This window comes from Amia ocellicauda, chromosome 17 (genome assembly GCF_036373705.1).
Source record: "Amia ocellicauda isolate fAmiCal2 chromosome 17, fAmiCal2.hap1, whole genome shotgun sequence".
Lineage (NCBI taxonomy): Eukaryota > Metazoa > Chordata > Actinopteri > Amiiformes > Amiidae > Amia > Amia ocellicauda.
In genome coordinates, this window is record NC_089866.1 from 10,467,028 (window position 1) to 10,489,319 (window position 22,292).

Here is a 22,292-nt window from a genome sequence, read left to right on the forward strand (position 1 = left end):
GGCAGTCAGTTCAAAAGCATGATAAAGGGAATAATTATGTCCTTTAATTGACTGGATATTAAACTAAAGAAAGTAAATAAAAAATAAAATTAAAAAAGACACTTCCTTTAAAAGTGTGCGCCTTTTTCTATTTCTGTTTTTAAATCCATTTTTTCTGATCGTTATTATTACCATGTCTGTAGCTGACATTAACGTGATCAGATTAGTTAATTTATTAAGTGCACTGTGAATGTCCTGCAAGAGAGACCTTCCGAAAGGCATGCAACAAAGTCTGATTGTAAACAGATTGTTCACTAATCCGTTTTGGGGAAAATTCAATATTTCAGTTTTCCATTTTGAGACACAGACATCTTTGAAGTCCCAATTTTGTTTTGTGTCTGATGGCAATTATATTTATAGAGAATGGCAGGAAACATGCCTGGATTTTTTTTATTTTATTTTTTTTATTTTATTTCATGTTGGCAAAGAAAAGTTCGATTTAGCCTGAGCTTCAGGAATTTATTAAAATACTGCCCTGAGACACAAATACAGAGAGATCCCAATGTCCCACTGAAACATTGTATTCTCTGTTATCATGACTTGGTGGAGGGTAAAAATTATTTGTCAAAGTCTTGCTGAATCGAACTGTCACAGTGACACGTGAGGTCAAATAAAGATGCCCAACAGCCCAAGAGCGGATCCTGTGAGGAGATGCACTGGGGGAAAGCAGACAAATAGGTCTGTTTTGGCCACTGCAGTGAGATCTGAGTCCTCTTATGTAGCTTTCAGGGTGGAGTGGGACTTGGCTGATAATTCCACACTACATTAAGGGAGACTGAAGACCTTGATGGGTAGGCTGAGAGGAAGATGTACTCACCGTGTGCTCAGGAGAAGACTGTGCGCTCTTGAACATGGTGGCCCTCTTCGGTGTGGGGTCTGCGTAGTCTGGTGGGGGCAGCACCATGGCCCCCTGGTCCTGCTCGGTGAGGTTAGCTACACTGGCACTGCGGACTGGGGCAGCATTGCTGTGGAGGGCAAAACGTTTCATAACAGCCAGTTATAACAGAGCCTCCTCAATTAATAGCCCCCTCTAAAGATGTTCTACAGCGCCCCAAAGTCATAGTAACAGTAGAACCTGGAGGGATTGCCTTGCTATAGGTATTTTGTTTAAAATAAATCTAGTCAATGCAGAAATAAAAAATGGTGGTATTTTCTACTTTATTCTGTTAAAATAATGTCACTGGGCAAGAGAAACAAGTAAAAGACAAATGCCCCAAAAAGCAGCTACTTGAGTTGTGTTCTGTAAAGAGTAGGGATGCTTAAAGGTTAATCAAGGCTAAGAATATGTGGAAAATGTTTACATAGGGAGCTGAGGCAAAGGGGCTTTTATAAGCAGACGCAGAACAAACATTTTCAGATTCTTTTTTAACTTTCTTTCACTAAACTTTACGTGCTTATTTGAACTCACACTCAGAAATTTCTCGGGTTACTTTTCAACTTCCAAGTAAAGCGTGGCCGTTCATTAAACTACACAACCTCTGGGGCATCGGTTTCCACCTTATGTGAAACCTGGATCTGTGCAGCTGTATGTACATATAAAACGAGGTCAGGAAATATAATGTAAAGTAAGTGGTCATCATTACCGATTTAATACTGAATCGGGGTGAAACAAAATTTACACCATATCCTTATAGCTAGTTACTGTTTCCTACTTATTTCAGAACCTCAACTTATACCTGAGCAGTCTAGCTCAAATACTGAAGACAATCCCAAGAGATCTGTAAATGCCTTAGTCCTTCACTATGTATGACACTGGACTGGATGCCTTTCCTTTCATACTGCACAGAAGAATGCTTTTTGATTTCATGGATAAGCGTTATAACATCAGTCGTCTGCTATTAATTACAATTATTGTCTACACAGCTGCCTGTGCTTTTTAAGCTGTAGAAAGCACCATGATTAAAGGGCAGGGAGGCAATGTCATCATGATATTCAGACTTGTTCAGCTTTAAGTAACCCAACCGAACACAACATGTCAAATTAATACGGTTTTCCCCTAACTGAAATATAGATATCTGTATGACACATGTAGCTTGTCCCTCGGTACTACGGTAGATAATGACCAGACAGATCCATTCTTCATGCTGACAACTGTGTTTTGCATTACTGAAGTACAGTTTAACAAGTCAAGGCAGGCCAGACTCGGGGCCCAGTAACAATATCCAGTAGAGTTAAGGTAGCATAGAAAGCAGAAGCAGCTCGTTGAAAAGCAGCGATACATCTGACACCTGCAAGGGGACACATTACCTGTTCTTCAGCAGCGGCTCTGTGTACGGGCGGCAGTAAGAGGATGGGAACCAACCCCTCCTGCAACACAGACAGACAACACATGACATCAGACCGAGGCACCCTTATAAAAGCCAAGGAGTTCAACTATGATCTACAGCTGCTGAACCTCACTGCTTTCACAGTCATCTGATGTTTACACTCGGCAGGGCTAAAAGCCTGTAAAGGTCTATAGCAACACTACACCTACAGCACACAGTGACTCCTTTGAAAGCAGAATAGTTGTGCCTGTGTAAAGTCATCAATAAAGCACTGGTGAATTATATCCTCAAATGCTCTAAAAAGTGTCCATTGAGCTTCATTCCAATGCAGCGATTTTAATGCAAGTTCATTTTTATGGATTTTGAGATGGGTTGACGGTTAAATACTGTGTTAATAATAATCTTCATCACCAGAAATATAATATTTAGAGGCAGAGCTGTCCTTGATAATGCAGACTGCAATCAGGGATATGATGTTGTGTTGCAATGATAATGACAATAATCTCTGCATGCCCAGGGGAGGAGGGCAGTATGGCCACAATAGGAGCCCAAAGAGGATTGTCAGGTTCTGCAGTTTTAATTAGACCCCCCCAGCCAAGGACTGCATTAAAGCCCTTCAGTGCAGTTCATATGGGAGCTTAACACACAATCAGACCCCCTTGGATCACAATTTGTACAGATTTCCAGTATACAGAAGCACCGCGATCCAGTAAGCATCTCTTATATATCTTAGTTTTAGGATATAAAGAGAAACTGAAACATTAAGACATGCTATGGCTGGTTTTCTGATGCTTTCTCTTTGCAGTCTGATTAGAAGCCCACAATCACACAAGTTTTTAAGATTAGGTGTGCGTCACTGAATGTTTTCCTCAGTCCTGTGCATGTGAGAGTGGTAATATACCAAGCTGCCGGGTATATGAAATTACTAATATTAAAATCCTATTCAGGCTTTTAAGTGCATGAAGCCTGACCAGAGTGAACCAAGACATCTCTGGAGACTGTAAAACATGGCAAGAGATGTCAAAAGCAAACCTTTTAGTGGGATTGCAGAGGCACTTAACAGAATTGTGCTTTATAGGGAAATTAAGCCTCTCGGGATGGGAATTTATTTAACTGCATAATGTCTTTAAGACACTAAAAAGTAAAACAATATAACCTCTCAAATTTTTGGGGGAGGTTACAGAACCTGGTAACCTAGTACCTAAACCTACACCTATTAGAGTGTAGAGTGTATATGAAGTGGAAGAGATGCATGTTTCAAAATAGTTGTTTTTAGAGAAATTATCCAGATTTAAGGCTAGTGTTTCAAGTTGCACACTTCAAGATACAAATCTAATAGAATGCCATCAAATTTTAAATGTGAAAAATATTTATTTCCCTAAGGGATACATTGTGACACTGTAAAACTTAAGCTAGACACATCTGCTTATTTAATTGGCAGTACCTCTATATTTGATACATCTTATTACTTGACTAATTGTGTAGCATTAAAAAAAGCAAAATGAAGTCCAGTAATGGATGTTGGAATATGTAAGTATTATATAAAACTCTCATCTTTAAATGGATCTTCTATGTTTAATGAAAGGTAACAACTGCAGAAGACTACTGAACTGTGGGCTTAAAACCAATTTGTATTAATTAAGATAAAACATTCAATGATTTGATCAAAGCTACCCCCCACAAAAAACACACAACTAATTCCGATTCCTGACATAGAAAGAAACCAAAAGAAAGAGATGGTTGCTAAGAGACCACCTTTTTTTAGAGCAGATGATGTTTGCTTTGATGGCTGGTTGCTTCTGTTCCTGCAATAAGCCAAATAGTCTTAATCACACGACCGGCTTTGGAGTCATTTGCTTTAAAATCATTAATTAGCAATTATTTATCACAAGGCTAAGAAATGAGAGAAAAAATAAAAATGTATGAACTTGATTGATGGCTTATTAAATCGCTGGTGGGAGGCCAATATTACCGGTCATAAACACAGCAAGAATTTCTAAAGAAAACACCCAAGAAATCTTCTTGGAAATGGAGAGAAAGTGATTCACACACATCCAAGACAGCTGGCAGCATTTATCACCTGGTTTCTGTAATCATTAAGCCTCTGCTTTTCCATCCCCTTTGAATGTGATAAATACCAGAGGACATTCTCACAAGTAAAATGATTTAAAACTCCAGCTGGTAGAACATTTCAGTTTGCAAAAGTAATTAGTCTATTCATTACAACAACCCACCGAAAATTAAGTTATAGCCGTGAAGCAATCATCATCAAGTTAACAAAGAATCTACTAATTATGTTTTATACATACTGGGTGTTAAATCTCAAATTCTGGCCCAGCTCTTCACATTACATTCTATTCATTTCAACAGGAGTTGGATCGACTGATAAGGTCTGTGAGCACAAAGCACTGTGGACTCAAGATAAAGCCCTCATTCACATCCGGTGACGTCGAAGTCACTCACATCCGGTTTGACCTCTGAGGATACTAGGCAACATGGATACAAAGATATTCTTCTGTGAAAAGCCAATGGAGAATATAGGATAGGCCATACAGCCATTTCCAAAACTGGACTAAAGTCCAGCGCTCTTTAATTGCTGATCTACGAACATCTATTTATTTTACGGTAAAGAAGTACACAGGATTACATTTCCCCAAAACAATGTGCATTTTTAATGTCACATTTTGGGGGAATTTGACCAATTTGACATCCAAATATTCACTCCGTCAAAGGCCATGATGAAAACTAAGAATTAGTGAAATTTGTGAATGTCTCCAGAGCTGGCTTATATCGGACAGGTTTGCTTTCTTGTTGTATTCGCCTATGCGTTCCCTTCCTTTCGGCAAGTGTGTGATATTGACAGCAGTGCCAATATCGTACTAATGCAGTACAGTGTAGTTATGCATTATCCCCCTGGCTTTAGAAAATCCTAATCAAGACACAGCAGTGTTTTCTATATTATTTCTATATATTTTTTTCCCCCCCCCATCATCATCACAGTGGCTTATAGCCCGGAAGCCCAATTTTTCCATATGAAACCACGGGAGGGGAAGCCTTCTTGTATTTGCAAAAACCATTTTGTGAAGCCTGTTCGTCAGGCTGCTTGTTTATCATGCCACCTCGATGACATCCGCACATTTTGCCACCTGCTTCATGGCAGGGCAGGTGTTCATCTGGGCTGTTTGCAAAATAATTAGCTTTCACCCTATTAAACGATGACAGCTGTCAGTTGGTATGTCCTTTCTGGTATTTCAAATATGTCCAGGCAATCTTGTGAGGCACATGACAGAAAACAAAAATCGAAAACTAGTTTTTCCAGGACAGGTATTTGAAACATGACTGCCTATACTTTTTCTTTTCCATTTTAAAAATAGATCCCTTCAATAGAATTATTCATTTGAGAAGATAAAAGGTAAATCAAGACTCTGGGGAGAGGACATCAGCCCTTTTGTCCTGACGCTTGCAATCACAGAAGAACAATCCACTTTGCTGTCACTCCTTACAGGTTCTTACACAAGGCACTGCTCAGTAATCACAGTCATCCAAGTGATGAGATGAGGTATGTAGTCCAATGGGGGTAATAAAGACATTCGAGTGCAAGTTCGACGTCACACAGCGGAGCACCAAAAGGTCATACAATTTACTAATCTGGAGTCAAGACTCATTACTTATAGGTTCAGTTATCGACAACAATAGCACACCCGCAAAGGCAAAATTTAAATATAAAATATATTCTGAAAGCCAACAAGCCAGTGAATGTGGGTAATTATGAAGCTGGTGACGTTGCTATCTGAGGTTTAAGGGTGTGAGTGAAACGATGCGAGTGACTTGTCACTGACTGGAGAGCTCTATCGGCCGTGAAGTGGCACTAAAACTTACTGCCTGGACTTCTCCAGCTCCCCGTACAGCCAGCCATCTTTCTCTTCAGGGATCAGGAGAGTGATGATGTCTCCCTCGTCAAAGCTGAGCAGCGTCTCATTGCTGCCGGCTGTGTGGGGGAAAATGGTCCTGACCTTTGGCCTCTTAATCATGTTCAGCCCAGTGGACACGGAGATCGACCTGGGCAGGCTGATATCTTCGTTGTTGTTATCTGCCATTAAAAGACATCAAGGTAATTTGGTTTCAAATTCTTCAAATCTTCTTCTTCAAAAATAAATCTTCTTCATTAAAAATAATACTGCTGGGGAGAACAAGTGCAAACAACCCCCCCCAACCATAATGCAAAGCTTGTTACCCATGTGTCATGAAAAAGATTCCCTTATTCTCCCTGGGGGTAACTGTTTATGTTAAATCACATTAGGGGCTTTTGAGAGATTTGAAATACACCAACTTTGTGGAAGGAAATACAGCTACGGACGAAGAAGCTTTTAGAGAGCCTCTGTTTATCTGAGTTTATATATTGATTTATTTTTTGAATAAACAGAGCTTTCTTCAGCCCAGTCAGAATGCCTGGATACTCTCAACCTTGGCAGGGAAAGAGCCAGAGTAACTGGGAGTTGCACATAGAGAAATGTGTCGCCTCCAAGGCTGAACTTGCCTGAGATCCTATTTGCTGTCACAGGGACCTTGGCTGATGGGGTGAACATGTCTGCCAGGGGGCTGGGATGTGCTTTCAGTGGGGGGGCAGGGGGCGTCTTCGGCGTGTCTGTGTTCTGTCAGACACAAAGATGAACAGAGGTCATTGCAGAGTTGTGAATACTACTGCTGCTCTGCAAGACAATAGGCTGGAAAGAAAGCAAACCTGGCTTAAAAAGAACAACAAAATAAAATGATTATAGGTGACAATATTAATTTGCACAAACGAATAAACATCTTCCAATGACTCATACCTTCTTAATCACTATCTAATTGCATTGTGTTAATTAAGCCCAAAAAGTAATCATCAAGCTGATAAACCAAAGAAAACGTAGTCTGTATGTTTACTTTAAAGCTTCCTCACTTTCTGAAAGCAATGCTTTGTGCAGAACACACAGGCTGCACCTGTTCAGAGCAGAGTTTACACAACCAGGTTTCAGAGGGAGTTCCTAGTTCACAGAAATGTAGGGTTGCTCCTCTCAGTGTCTGAACTGATTTTAAGTAAACTGTATATAAAGGTGTTGTATTTATTTGTCAGCATGTTGGTACAGTGCATCCGGAAAGTATTCACAGTGCTTCACTTTTTCCACATTTTGTTATGTTACAGCCAGTTCATTATTTTCCTCAAAATTCTACAAACAATACCCCATAATGACAACGTGAAAGAAGTTTGTTTGAAATCTTTGCAAAAAGATCTCTCCAGAGATGTTCAATCGGGTTCAAGTCTGGGCTCTGGCTGGGCCACTCAAGGACATTCACAGAGTTGTCCTGTAGCCACTCCTTTGTTATCTTGGCTGTGTGCTTAGGGTCGTTGTCCTGTTGGAAAATGAACCTTTGCCCCAGTCTGATGTCCAGAGCGCTCTGGAGCAGGTTTTCATCAAGGATGTCTCTGTACATTGCTGCATTCATCTTTCCCTCAATCCTGACTAGTCTCCCAGTTCCTGCCGCTGAAAAACATCCCCACAGCATGATGCTGCCACCACCATGCTTCACTGTAGGGATGGAATTGGCCAGGTGATGAGCGGTGCCTGGTTTCCTCCAGACATGAATTCAATCTTTGTTTCATCAGACCAGAGAATTTTGTTCCTCATGGTCTGAAAGTCCTTCAGGTGCCTTTTGGCAAACTCCAGACGGGCTGTCATGTGCCTTGTACTGAGGAGTGGCTTCCGTCTGGCCACTCTACCATATAGGCCTGATTGGTGGAGTGCTGCAGAGATGGTTGTTCTTCTGGAAGGTTCTCCTCTCTCCACAGAGACACGCTGGAGCTCTGTCAGAGTGACCATTGAGTTCTTGGTCACCTCCTTGACTAAGGCCCTTCTCCCCCGATCGCTCAGTTTGGCCGGGTGGCCAGCTCTAGGAAGAGTTCTGGTGGTTCCAAACTTCTTCCATTTACGGATGCCACTGTGCTCATTGGGACCTTCAATGCTGTAGAAATGTTTCTGTACCCTTCCCCAGATCTGTGCCTCGATACAATCCTGTCTCGGAGGTCTACAGACAATTCCTTGGACTTCATGGCTTGGTTTGTGCTCTGACATGCACTGTTAACTGTGGGACCTTAAATAGACAGGTGTGTGCCTTTCCAAATCATGTCCAATCAACTGAATTTACCACAGGTGGACTCCAATCAATGATCCAAGGATGATCAGTGGAAACAGGATGCACCTGAGCTCAATTTTGAGTGTCATGGCAAAGGCTGTGAATACTTATGTACATGTGCTTTTTTTGTTTTTTATTTTTAATAAATTTGCAAAGATTTCAAACAAACTTCTTTCACGTTGTCATTATTGGGGAATTGTTTGTAGAATTTTTTGGAAAATAATTAATTTAATCAATTTTGGAATAAGGGTGTAACATAAAAAAATTTGGAAAAAGTGAAGCGCTGTGAATACTTTCCGGATGCACTGTACATGTTGGAGTATGCGGTCTCTCTGTGTGGGTGCTGGGCTGGGCTGGGCTGGGCTGCTCTCACCATGTTGTAGCGCTCCATCAGAGGCGAGGGCTGGGGGGTCACAGACACAGGGGTCCGCAGACCCTCGATCATTGACAACACACTGTCTGGCACCTTCGTGGCATCAGTACACTTTTCCTGCCAGGTAGGCAGCTTAATATTCAGCATTTCTCTGGCCTGTTCCAACAAGGCAAAAGACACAAACAAACACATACACAATTAAATAATCAAAACAACAACAAAAAATGTATTCCCCATTTTTGACTGAGCTGTTATCTGACAAATGTGTTATTTGTGACCCCTCAACAAACCAATAAAAACATTTAACATTTGCATGATGTTGTTTGTGCCTTCCTGAAATCCTCTTGCAACATACAGCGTATGCAAAACAACACATTTGCTTACTCGCCTTGTCATGAAAAGCCCCGATCTGGAAGGAGAACGTGCAGTGCTTGTCCACCAGGAAGCAGAACCGCCTCTTCTCCTCCAGCAGGGCCTCCCTGCAGCCCTCTGCAATGAACTTCTGGATCTCCATCTGCCGCGACGTGATGGTCTCCATACACTGCGGGGACATGAGGTACCAGACAGCAGATCAGCCCAGTTCGGAGGCACCACGGGGCACCACACCACTCTTGCGAAAACAAAGGGACATGTTCTTATGAAAGTAAAATAGTAGTAGTAATCAGCAGCTCCAGACTGAAGTAAATGCAATCACTTCTATTTTAGCCTCACTATTTGGAAGTTAATAATGTTCATGACAGGGAGCAGTTATACCTTTCTGAGTCTACAAGCCATGACTTTGATTTTCAGGGTGCTTTGAACGGAGTGCATGTCCCAATATTACTCATGTGTTATCCTTTTAAAAACTTTAGAAAAACAAGGCCCAGTTTGAGTAACCATGAACAAAACAGCAGCCTCCGGTGGTCCACCCACCAGCTCCTTGCAAATGAGGACTAACTTTGTTTTGCAGTTGTGAAATAATAATAAGGAGATGAAGAATATAAAAACCCCATTAAGCTACCACACATCTGCCTGAGGTGCTGTAGCCTCTTTATACAGGATTGTTCACTCTGGAATCGTTTATTGTATAACTGTTTTAGGTACACTGTATGTGTATTGCATCATGGGATGTATATTAAATAAAAAAGATTATTCAGGTTGGTTTACTTTTCAGGGGCACAATACAATCGTTTTTTCAGCCGCTGTTTTGCCATGTTCTCATTAATGGTGAGAGACAAGCATGCAAAGATGCACAATGCTATTGTGACCTTAAACTGGTAATTAGTTTCAAGCAATACCTGTGTCGGGGACGCATGGCTTGATAAACAGATGTAATGCTGGCATAGGGTTTCTCCTGAGAATCCTGTGCCAGTTCATCCAAACGACTGATATAATAGGGTACGCACACAACTAATTCCATTGCCAGTGTTTAACTGCACTGCCACCATCTCTAAATTCAAATTAAAAATGGCTTATGACACACACGCAAGCACGCACACACGCGCACACACACTCACACTCACTCTTACACACACACGGCTGTTTTCTCACACAGTTTTCATTGTGGCCGTGAATGCAGTAAACTGTACTGGTTTCGATGGATTTTGCTCCATTCCTTGTTCCCACCTGCTGCTTTCTTTCCTTTCTCTTCCCATTAAGATAGGGTGCTCAGCCTTTTTCACTCACTCTCTCTGTCTCCTGTGTAATAAAATCCTGCGTAAATTACAGTGCTGTGCTGTACAGTGGTAGAGATCACTTCATACCGCTGTATACTTCCAATTCTGAACATTGTGCAGGCCCTTCAGCTTGTGCAAATTTCTTTGGTAGAAATGTTAGTCAGGAATAGTGGAAGCAAACACCCACCAAAGGGGAGTGTAACTTAAATCAAAATATTTTTAATGTAAAAAATATGTCAAAACAAAGGTACTTTTAAATTTTAAGAATTTAAATGAAGATCTACATGCAATTCTAGATTGTAATAATGGGAAGCTACTCCCCCAGCCTTAATCTGAGCCTTTGCCAAAGAAGAGAATACAAAACAAAACAAAAAAACATTTCAGCATGCATTTCCCTGTTTCTGAACAAGAGAATTTGCATTGAAATGCTTTGGGCCTGACTGCTAATTTCCCCATTTGCACTAAGCTATACTCCTTAACACTTCCTGAAACGCATTTCAAGGTGCCTGTTTGGGCGAGATAGGAAAATGTGAATGACAATATTTTGTTTCGTGGAATGGCAACGAAGACATCCAGATGTTCACATTTCACAGCAGACACACTGCAGGAGCCGTACACACAGCGTTCATTCGCTGGTGGGTATGAGCCTCCCCAAAGCCTATTTATAAGGAATTAAAATGCTGAGCAGTGACAGCTGTAATAATATTATTGGATAGAAAAGAGGTGGCACACTCAACACTCAATCACCTTGTGATATTACAAAGCACTGGCTCACTAGGCGACGCTTTATCCTTCATTTCACCTCCTTAACTCCACAGTCCTTTATTTGCACATTACTCTCAAGTGCTTAACGGTTTGGTGACCGTCGTGCTAGAGAAATTAATTAGCAGTCCTGAGATAGCATAGACTTAAGCACAAGTTTCATTTTTGTAATTCAAGTATTTCTGGTTACGCATTTCATAAGAATGTGTTATTTATACTTTTCATCTCAATCAGATTTTTTATAGATACTAAACAGGTAAAAGCAGTTCATAGTAGAAGACTAGTCTTAAAAAGTATTTTTCAAGTCTACTTAGTCTACTATTAAAATCAGGACCACATAAAAGAATGTGGATACTGGTTTTACTTCACTTGCTACAGGATGAGGCGAGTTTCGACACAGACACAGACTTCTGCAGACAATGGTAATTTTGAATTCCAAATTCTATACTGTTTATACTACCATTATTATTATTATTATTACTATAACTATTATTATTATTATTATTATTATTATTATTATTATTATTATTATTATTAACACTACTGCTATGACATTTATTTAAATGTAGAAATAATTACTGAGGCAGGAGGGAGGGGGCTTTTCATCAGAAACACCAATCTCAGTTGAAACCCGAAGGTTGAATCACCATTTCAGCTAAATCTGGCACATACTGCATACAAGTTCAATCCACTACTGATGCAATCACACGTGCAATCACAATGAAATATATCAGCCAAGAATGAGTTTCACGGGACACTGATTTGTACATTTTGTTTGCTAGCTGAAGATTACCGATTATATTTTCTTGTAAGAGCTGTCATAGGAGCACCTAGGCATGCCCACAAACGTACACACACGCACTGTATCTGTAAGTCATATCCATGAAACAATACCCTCTAAGGGAAAGTATTGGAGTTTGACACATTTACAATCACAACCATCCTATGTTCCATTTGTAAGTCGCCCTGGACAAGGGTGACAAAGCAAACCTTCTGGAAGAAGAAACAAGAAATTCAGGATCTGCAGCTCCTCCCATTCCACAGTCTAGCCCACTAAAGAATAAGTATGAAACCTGATTTTTCCACATGAGAGCAAGCACTGAAAATAACAATGAAAACCAGTGGGAAACCACTTTCAGTGGTTGGACCACTGCAACAATTGTAGACGTAATGTCAAGGAAGTCAAGCTAATGTAATCCTGACATCCAGATTCTTCCCATACAATACAATGCAGATTTTACACACACACAGCAATAAAGGGATTGTATTTCTAATATGATATTTTGGTTGTATAAATCAGTATCTAAAAAATAAATAAAAGCAGATCCAAAATCAATGAAGCCCACAGAAAAGTATTTAAATGTGCTGTGTTAACCTGATAAGAGTTAAATTATCCTAATAGAGCCCCAAAGCCCAAAATGTCCTTTGACAAAAATGTCCTTTGTCCTTTGGGAACCTAGAGCAAGTTTCCCTGAACAGCCCCCTCAAACTCTCCCCCCTCTGTCCCACCCCCTTTATAACCTTTCAAAAGCGATCCAGGAAGTTTTAGATTCCTTCAACCTAACGTTTTGTTTTGAGCACCTGCTCTTCTAAACCATTCCATTCAGTGTGAGCTTAACTTGCTCACTGATTTTTTCTCTTCCCTCCATTAAGTTATGAGATAAAACCTACAGAACCACTTTCCCTTTGAGAGCTGGCAGGGTCCTCTGGCTTTGCTCTGCACTTGCTGATACATAGGAAGAGACACTGTCACTGAGTACAGATCTCTCTATACCCAATACTGAATAGATGCATTAAATCAAAAGTACAAACGTGTTTTGGTAAAGATGCTGTAGTCAATGTTATGTTTCATCCCACATTGTCAAAGCTCATTGGCTTAGAAACTAGAGAGTTGGGAATTGGAAAAAAGTATAAATAAACAATAAACAAGTTTTTACTTACCGTGATAAGTGCTTTAACACCTGCCATTGTTATCAGATTAAGTCAAACTAAACTGTTTTCTGTGTAATGATTCTGGAATGTACACATGGAATGACATGGATGTTTTGGGAAAGCCAAGCAAGGAGAAGCCCCCCCGGGAAAGACCGAATTCTACCTCATGTGACGGAAGGCGCGGCATCCTGAGCACAGACAAGAGGGACACTCACCTCGTTCTCCTTCGACTCGTACTTAATGGCGTTCTTCCCTTGGCTCTTTCTCCGCAGTTTCTTCAGATCGGCCTGCGACCTTTCTAGAGAGTCTAATTTCATTTTGTGCTCTGTCTGGTATCTCTTAAAGGTTGCCTACAACAGATGAATAACGAAGCGCGGTCAGAGACCTTGTTGGCTGGTTCCCACACAAAGCAAGACACACAAAATCACAGATGATTAAAACAAAAGTGAGGGGGTGTGGTCACACACATTTCAGAAGCTCAAACGATGACAATGAACACACTTAATTCAATCACATGCATTCCAGGGAATTGCTTTTGTCAACGGCATCATTTTGAGAAGGGCTCCTAATTTTCTGAACAGAAATGACTGCACTATATGCACAGAAGAAAATAAATAAATAAATAGAGCTGTATTGTTACTCACAGTCATGTACTTCACATCCATATCAGTTTTCCGTTCCAACTCAGAAATGATCTCTTTGTGAAATTTTTTAAACTGGAGAGAAAACATTCACAATTATGTTAAGGCTTGATACCACAAGATGGTCACTTTAATTAATGACAACATCCTCAAAACAACATAGTAACAGTATTTTACAAGATGCAGTATATATATATATATATTTTTTTTTTTTTATATACTATTTCATATGTTTTCATATGTTCTTGATTGAAAATAATAATATCAGAAGTACAGGCTGGTAAAGTTAGTTTTGTAAAGTTATCAGAATGTTTTTTGTTTTTTAAGTTATAATAAGATTTAAGCCGAAGCCAGAACCACACAAACAAACAAACAAAAATACCCAGAAAACCAGTGTTGCATAACCTCCTTCTGTGATGCATTATGGTTGATTCTAAACAACTGTGAGATGTTCAGAAGAGTGAGTCAGACCTGCTCTCCGTGGCAGTAATGTGGGGATGCCCACAGCTGTACAGTTTTTCATTGTGCCACTGAATCACTCTAATTAGCAAATGGGGAGAACAGTTACATCACATGCTGCCTTGGATTCATGTTGCCCACAGGCTTCACTGCCCAGTTATGAACACTACACACCTACAGCGGGGCTGTGTCTTGGTAACGAACCTCCCAGCTACCATATCCTTCTTGAATACATATGGATTATGTTAATGTTAATGTAAATAAACTGCCAGTCATTGCATAGTGAGCTTTCTTTGTTGCAATACAGAAGACAAACCAAAGTGAGCACGCAAGTCTTATACCAAGCCCTGACTAATACGTTAAATACATACAGAAAGTGCCACACACTTTTAATTATACATAGTACATGATCATTCCAGACACACCAATGCTATAGGGAATTGCATGATTTCTAAAATATGTCCTACTGTATAGAGAATATACCAGGCTTGCTTGTGTATGAGTGTTATTATGATGGCCATGGTATTAAAGGACTCCTCTGCTGGCTGTGCTCTCTAGCTGCAGGCGGCTGGGGTGCCATTCTGAACAGGGCATGTTCAGACCTGCTCTCTCCATCAGCAACAACACAGTGAAGCAGGTGCTGGCTTTTGTTTTTCACCTTTCCCCAAGAAAGCAATGTTTACAGCATGCATATAAGGAACCTAAATATACAGCACAAATAAAATAGTCAATGGTCCAAAGTGATTATCTTAATAAGGGTACTACCAAGTGTCATGAGGTTTGGTTTCCACAGGCAACTTCAGAGTGTTGAGCATTTGGCCTGAACCTGTGTTGGTGTTTCACATCATAGATTTCGGTGAGTTCGGCACCGAGAGGAATTTATAGCATCGTCAAGTGTGGAGGGGGTGGCGTGCAGCAGGTGAGGTGAAGGAGTAGTTAGAGCCTCTTACAATATTCAGAGAGGAGGCAAATATGGAAATAAGTGGACTTACGTTCTCTTCTAGTTCTTGATTGATTTTCTTATGTACTTCTGAAATTTCCACCAGAACAACACCTGAAAAGACACAGATCATCAGTCCCAGGAATAGGAGGCAGCAAATGCAACACAACCTGGTAATTTGTAATTAATCATTTGTGTATATTAGCAGACACCCAGTCAAGGTAAACAACCCTTCTGGGCACCCTCTACCTGGAATATAGAGAGCAGTGGAAAATAATCGACACAACCAGCTAGAAAAGCAACAGTGCACAAATGGTTTCATGTTTTTTCGTGTTGTGATATCATGCTGAGGATTTACGTAATGGATAAATAAACAGTTAGAATACCTTTAAGGTTTTGGGGGTTTTATATTTCCCTCCTGTACAAAGTCAATCAGATAACCTACATTAGGTTTTAAGGCCGTTTCAACACTTCGGGTGTTAATTTGCAACAACAGTGCCCTTGGGCTTTGAAGTAGCACCTCCAGCTCACAAGGTGCAATAGTTACACTGTTGGCACTTTTCTGCAGTCACTTTTGTCTCCATATCTAATCTACACTGGCCCAGTAAAGCTCGGCCTCTCCAAGTGCCTTTCCGCCTGTCCTCTCTCAGCAATGAAGTGTACAAGGACTGGACAAACATTGCGTGAGGAAGGGACACTGGTTTTTGTTGTGCTTTTTTTTTGCAGTTGTGGTGCTTTAGGACCATGATGAATTTTTAAATTAATTCTGAACAGATTAGACCAATCTTATGAAAAATCAATTACAGGTTTAGGAAGGCAGGGGTCAACTAAGCTGAGCCCTGACCTTTGTATCTACAAAAATGCGTAATTTATTGCCATGACATTCCTTCTAGACGTCATGGGTAGAACTTAATGAGCAACTATGGCAGAAAGAGGCAGGGCTTTAAAAGCATTGGCTTATCAGTCTTTTTAATTACATTCCTTCCCCTTCCCCATTGTTTCTAGCACTGCACAGGTATCAGCATTAGATTGGCCGTGATACACACTTGGGTTGAGAAATGTGTATCGCGATAAAAAAAATATTTTATACAGATGACTGTGCTTTGTTGCCCAATTGTTTTGTGTAGGTATTTAAGGAATGACATATCACCAAGAGTACTAAACATGTATTATTTTCAACATTTAACACTGTAATTCAATGTAGTGCTTTTTTCAGTATTGACAACTTTGCATTAGAATTAGTGCTCTAGAAGGGGTTATTTTAGAAGAATTATTATTATAATAATTGGACAGTTAGCTCTGAGAGATCAAAAAGACATTTCTTGATCTGGTATTCTTAGATGACCATGACTGTGTGCAGTTGAAATCATTCCCAACTGACGAATAATACAAAAACAGTAATATTGCTTCAGGAAATATACAATATACATATTCCTGATGGGACCATTTATCTGTTTGAAAAAGGAGCATCGGCAGAGTGGAGGTAGAGAGAAATGAGACACGCAGCTAGTTTACTTCAGTATAGACAGTGGAGCCAACCAATCTGAATGTCAAGAGTTCACCTTTTCTATATAAAAACAACAGCAGCTCTAACAACATTACTAATCAGTTATCTGTTATTTGTGGCCTATAACCCCCCCCCACACAATAAACACTAATACATAAAATAACATATCCAAAGCTTAAGCATACTTATTTTTCCACTACACAAACATCTAAAAAAATTCTGAAGCACATACATGGATGCTACTTGCTAATACACTGATGAACACTTTACTGGTGTAAACCATGACTACTGTAGCTTGTGCCACTTTTTAAACCCACCGGTTTTCAGAATACTTGTGTTTATTATTTACAGCTGCACTAAAAATGAAGCCATCAATTGGACCTGTCATGTGCAATATTGATACTGTCCATTGTCCATTGAATATTGTCGCTATGACTGCAACTGTGGATACTAAAAACTAAGAAATACAGTGCATGCATAAAGCTAATATACATCTCCTATTTCCATCGAATATGTGCAAATTACAAATGTGGTGGCGCAAGTAATTTGCTAACCACAGGTCGAACAACACACGGCTAAAAGGTAAGCAGCACTTCCTGGTGTTTTTACAGACACTCAAGAAGGATTTTGTGCATGAAGAATGTACCTGGGAAAAGTGAATTTGATTAACAAGGGAAAATGTGTCTGGGGAGGGGGTCAGCGGGGCACCAGATTAAACTCCAGTTACTCAAACAATTAATCAAGTCTGATCGAGTTTGACCTTGGGAGGATACTCTCCTTCAATAGTAAAGTTGCTTGGCTGATATAGCATACTCAGTGCTTTCTCCATATGTGCGTCTTCATAGCTTTTCACATCCACACACACTGGGAGCAACAAAGGACCGATTATGGAAGCAAAATTGTTATCACTAAGAAAACAGGATTCAATGTGTTGCAGATGGAGAAGAGAGAGGCCCAGGAAGCGAAATTAAGGCCCACCATGCTATGAGACTCTGAATCCTCCAAACCCAAAGGCATTTGCATCTCGTGGCCCTGGCTTCTTTTCTTTACCACAGCCTGGGTATGGCACGGCCCGCAAGTTACTAGGCAACTGCGTATTTTCCCAGGTGCTGCCAGCTGGGTTTGTTCCATGTACCAGACAAGGTGACTGCAACACTAGGAGCAGACGTTTGTAGCTGCATGGGTCAAGACAGAGCTTGCAGAGCCAGTGTGGAAACTGTCCCGTCACACAGCCATGCAGGCTTTGTATTGATGCAAGGAATTAATCTATCAAACTCCCTATGATAAACAAGTACAGTATTTCCACAAACTGTGGCAACTCTGCAGAATTTATTGCACATAGCTGGATCTAATCACATTGGATTAAATGTCTCACTACATTGCCAATGATCATTCTCAAGTCTGTTTCTTGTTCAACAATTGCTTATAATAGGTCTTACACTTTAAAATCACATTAGAGAAACATATAGCCCCTTTACATATTTCTAGCCCTTCCTTACATTTAATCTGGATTAAACAGTATCTGGAGTTCCCACCGTCCAATATTACTCCTCACCCTTAAACTCTTTCAATTTGGCATTAACCCACTACCCATTCAATCTCCAATTGCATAACTAGGCTATTCTCATTCCCATCTGTGTGTTTCTTGACATAGAAGGCAGTTATAACTGGAGCCCTTCTTGCAGTATTCATTCCCAAAGGATCCATCTTTGAAACACTCAAAAGACTACACAAATCCACAGAGAGTTCATTTCTCCATTTCATACCTCAAAAAAACAACAACCGCAACATTTACTATAAAGCCAGTTACGTAATCGGTTCCTGTTAGGTAATTATTCTAATTCTTGTACCTTTGAGAGTGGCTGAGTGGGCAGGCTGTTATGACTCGCTCCACCACCACCCTTTCCAGTTTCCCTCCTCCTCCCAAGCTGCATCAACCCCCAACGAAATTAATCTGTGAGATCCAGTCTACCCACAAGGGCTCTTGTACCACATTGACAGATACAAGTCAGTCTGAAATATACTCCTGTTCATGGCCATATTACATGTGCAGCACAATCACAGTCTTATGGGGCCATGTGCCTCTCGGTATTACGTAATGATATTGCGTGGTGAAAAACAAAAAGCCTTGGAATATGAAAGCGACAACAGGTGTAGCCCCATAGATTATTGATGCATTCATGTTTTGCGAAAACACCTGGAGGCACTGTGAAACTCTTTAAGGGCACCCTTCCTCATCTATACTGTGACCGAAAACAACAAGGGGGAAATAAAAAAAAAACTAATGAAATCTCATGTTGACTGTTAACATTATTATTTTTTATAGCTCCCACACATTCACCAGGAAGCACTAAGCTTGATGACGGATTAAAGCAAAACTCCCACCATTCTAAATGTTAATCTGGGACTGATGGAAAGTTCAGATGGGAACTCCCATCTCTAGCACTCTCTGAAAAGTTAGGATTTGTGGCCTACAAAGCGAAGATCAGAAAACAGTCCAACTTCACTTCACACTTGTTGTCATCACTTATTTCTTCCTCAAGTCTTAGCACAAGGGTGCTCACACTTTAAGGCATATTTACGGCTGCTATGTAAACATTTAGTTCAATTTAAATGATTGCTGCCACCACAGTTTTTAATTTGTTTAGGCATTATCAATTTGTGGACAATGGATTCCTCTGGATGACTTGGACAAATCCAGCTCCTTAATGAGACAATTGATGGAATAGAAATAATCTGCCCCTGGTTTAATGTGTATAGTAGGAACCAGCATTAAAGGAATATTATAATAGCATTCTATTTATAAATGCTTTTCAGTTTCACTTTGCACACTGCATGTTATGTTATTGATGTAATAATAATAGTTCTTTATTTCATATAGTGCCTTTTTTTCTTCAGCCACCTTTATAGCACTGTGTTTGATGTACATTGATCTACGTGTTTGAAAATCTGCCACATTGATCCTTTCCACAAATCTCAGAATGCAGAGGTAACGAGTTTTTTTATTATAGAAGTACCAACAATCTCAGGTTACACATCCAAAGGGAAACTCACAAAATTCACAGATTTGTACATTCCTAGAGTAAGAAATCACAGCAGAGAACATCAGAAAACAGAAACTACCCGTTGGAATAGTTCATGGCTTTTTCAAGTAAGTGAAAACTGCTAGGCCCACACCCCATACCGCCAATATTCAGCAGAAAATGTCTGTTACATGATGTCACTCTGTATGTAGATGTTGAAACTGCTAATTCCAGAAACAAGGTGGGGAGAGCTTTTGTATTCAGGTTGCTATGGATAAACTATTGTTATGTCCCAGTATAATAAATGCAGCAGTGACTCACAACTCCATCACTCCAATGTACATAGTGACCTCCATTGAAGCCAAGAGCCTACATCTGGGTGCTTCATATCAAGACAAAAAATATGTTAGATTTTCTCAGTAATGAAAAACTGAACATACCGATTGCACTGTTAACTACTTCACTGTTGACTGAACACATTTTCTTTATTGTATAAGGCAGTTGCTCAGGCTAAGTACATTTTTTTTTTTTTTTTAATGGCAAAGCCCGCGTTTGAGGAGTTTCTGAACGGGAGGGTACAACTGACACACAATCCACACATAGCATATATTCTTTGCGAGTTCCTAGCAGGACAGAGCGAACCAGAGGGATAGAGATGAGAATGAGAATTGTGGGTGGCAGAGGATTTCAGCTTGGTGAATAGCGCAGGCTGCCACCCCAGCAGTCAGGGTTTGTGGAATGTCTCACAGCAAAGCTGTCACCTCAGCAATCACATCTATCTTCCTGGAAAGGTTGTTGGCAATGGAGTGGGAAGGACAGAGTGAAACCATGCCTCCGGCTAGTCTGTTATCACCCTAAGCACCATGTGTGTAAATGTAACAGGAGAGACCAAAAGAGTTTTGTAGTGCAAACATGAATTAACGAGTGTTTGGGAGTGCATGCCAAAAACAAAATAAAAATATTAACAGTAACAAAACAAAAAGTACAATATGGACACACTTGAGATTCCTTGTTAGTTTTGCTGTTGGTTGGGAAATTCCAGGAATGGGAGAGAGTTTTGAGTATTATAAACACACACAAACACAGACAGACAGACACACAGACCTATTTAGATTAGCGTTTAAAGTCCAGGTTTTGGAATGCGGGTGTGTGTTGTCAGTGTGTTGTGGAGCGTGTGCGAGACTGAGAGCACTGGGGCAGAGCTGAGAGAGTGTTAATGTGTGCGACAGACTCTGAGTATCCTTTCAGGGTAGGTGTGAGGGGGAGGGAAAGTGATGGGAGCTTTGGAAAGTGTACAAGGACTTTTTTGATCTTTGTAAGCAATTCAGCAAGTCACTGGGGTTACCTCTCCTACACACATACACACAAAACTCACTAACAGTCGGATAAAGTGATGGAACATTGATCTACCACCCTGCCAAACAAGAGCTCTGAAGCCTTAGTACACACCCATATCTAGTAAAGCAACTCGCTTGCACCATCAGACACTGAGACCAGGAGGTGGAGGGACTCCATGTGTCATTTTTCTTGTTATCTGGAATATTCTAATGTTGAATTTCTTCCAAGGTAGAGGAATGTTGAAATCCTCATTCTGTCATCAACGTGTGTGTGTGTGTGTGTATATATATACATATATATATATATATATATATATATATATATATATATATATATATATATATATATACACATATATATACATATACACACACCTACCTACATACCTATATATAGGTTTTTTCTTTTTTGTACAGTACTGCTGTAAATACATTAATTCGCATCACTTTAACACTGCTGTAGCTTAGAAAGCAATACAACGCGTGACAATAGATGTAGCACTGTACATAAGACTTATTTGATTTCTCTGACTTTAACACGCCTGCCTGCTGAGATAGACAGACATGATTTACTGTAACTCTGGAAGTATGACAGAGACTCAAGGATGAAATTGTCAATCATATAATCGCAGGATAGAAGCATAGGTGAAGTAATTCTCCAGGCATACATATTTCCAAGACACCATCAAAATGTTCATTTTCTTTTTCTCACACATGCTTGTAGTGACAGATTTATGCATTCTAAAATCACAATGTGGCTCTCTATGACATTCAATCACAGGAAGGAGACGTAGAGTCTGACATTTTTCTTCATCGTGAGACCCTGTTCTGTTCTGTTCTGTTCTCTTCTCCCTGGCTTAACCTATCAGTGTTTCTACTAATGTGCCATTCGTAGTCTAATGTGTATTTCTCTGGCCACTACATATTTATCATCACATAAGCCATCTTCAGTTTTCAAATGCCATGAGATCATGCAGTCAGTTTTAACTGAAAAATCATATCACTGATTACAGTTTTGCATATTTAAACAAGCATAGGGCCTGAAATGGACTGTTCAAAGTTGAAAGAGAGGAAATTACATGAGGAAATATATATGTGCAACACATAATTTATTTAACAAATAATTTAAATGGAATAGTGCAGCACTAATTTCCTTCCCTTACACAATTCCTGACAATAACGTTAA

General features: G+C 40.0%; 1 protein-coding gene across 1 annotated transcript in view; it reads right to left on the reverse strand.

Moving 5' to 3' along the window:
- Positions 1 to 22,292, reverse strand: part of baiap2l1b (BAR/IMD domain containing adaptor protein 2 like 1b) — a 42,450-nt gene that overhangs the window by 8,112 nt on the left and 12,046 nt on the right. The window contains exons 4-12 of the mRNA XM_066690286.1: positions 15,292 to 15,353; positions 13,844 to 13,915; positions 13,415 to 13,549; positions 9,239 to 9,391; positions 8,851 to 9,006; positions 6,844 to 6,958; positions 6,186 to 6,396; positions 2,287 to 2,346; positions 857 to 1,004 (exon numbers count right to left, since the gene is read on the reverse strand). Coding sequence (XP_066546383.1) covers positions 857 to 1,004; positions 2,287 to 2,346; positions 6,186 to 6,396; positions 6,844 to 6,958; positions 8,851 to 9,006; positions 9,239 to 9,391; positions 13,415 to 13,549; positions 13,844 to 13,915; positions 15,292 to 15,353 — 1,112 coding nt within the window. The remainder of the gene's footprint in view (positions 1 to 856; positions 1,005 to 2,286; positions 2,347 to 6,185; positions 6,397 to 6,843; positions 6,959 to 8,850; positions 9,007 to 9,238; positions 9,392 to 13,414; positions 13,550 to 13,843; positions 13,916 to 15,291; positions 15,354 to 22,292) is intronic.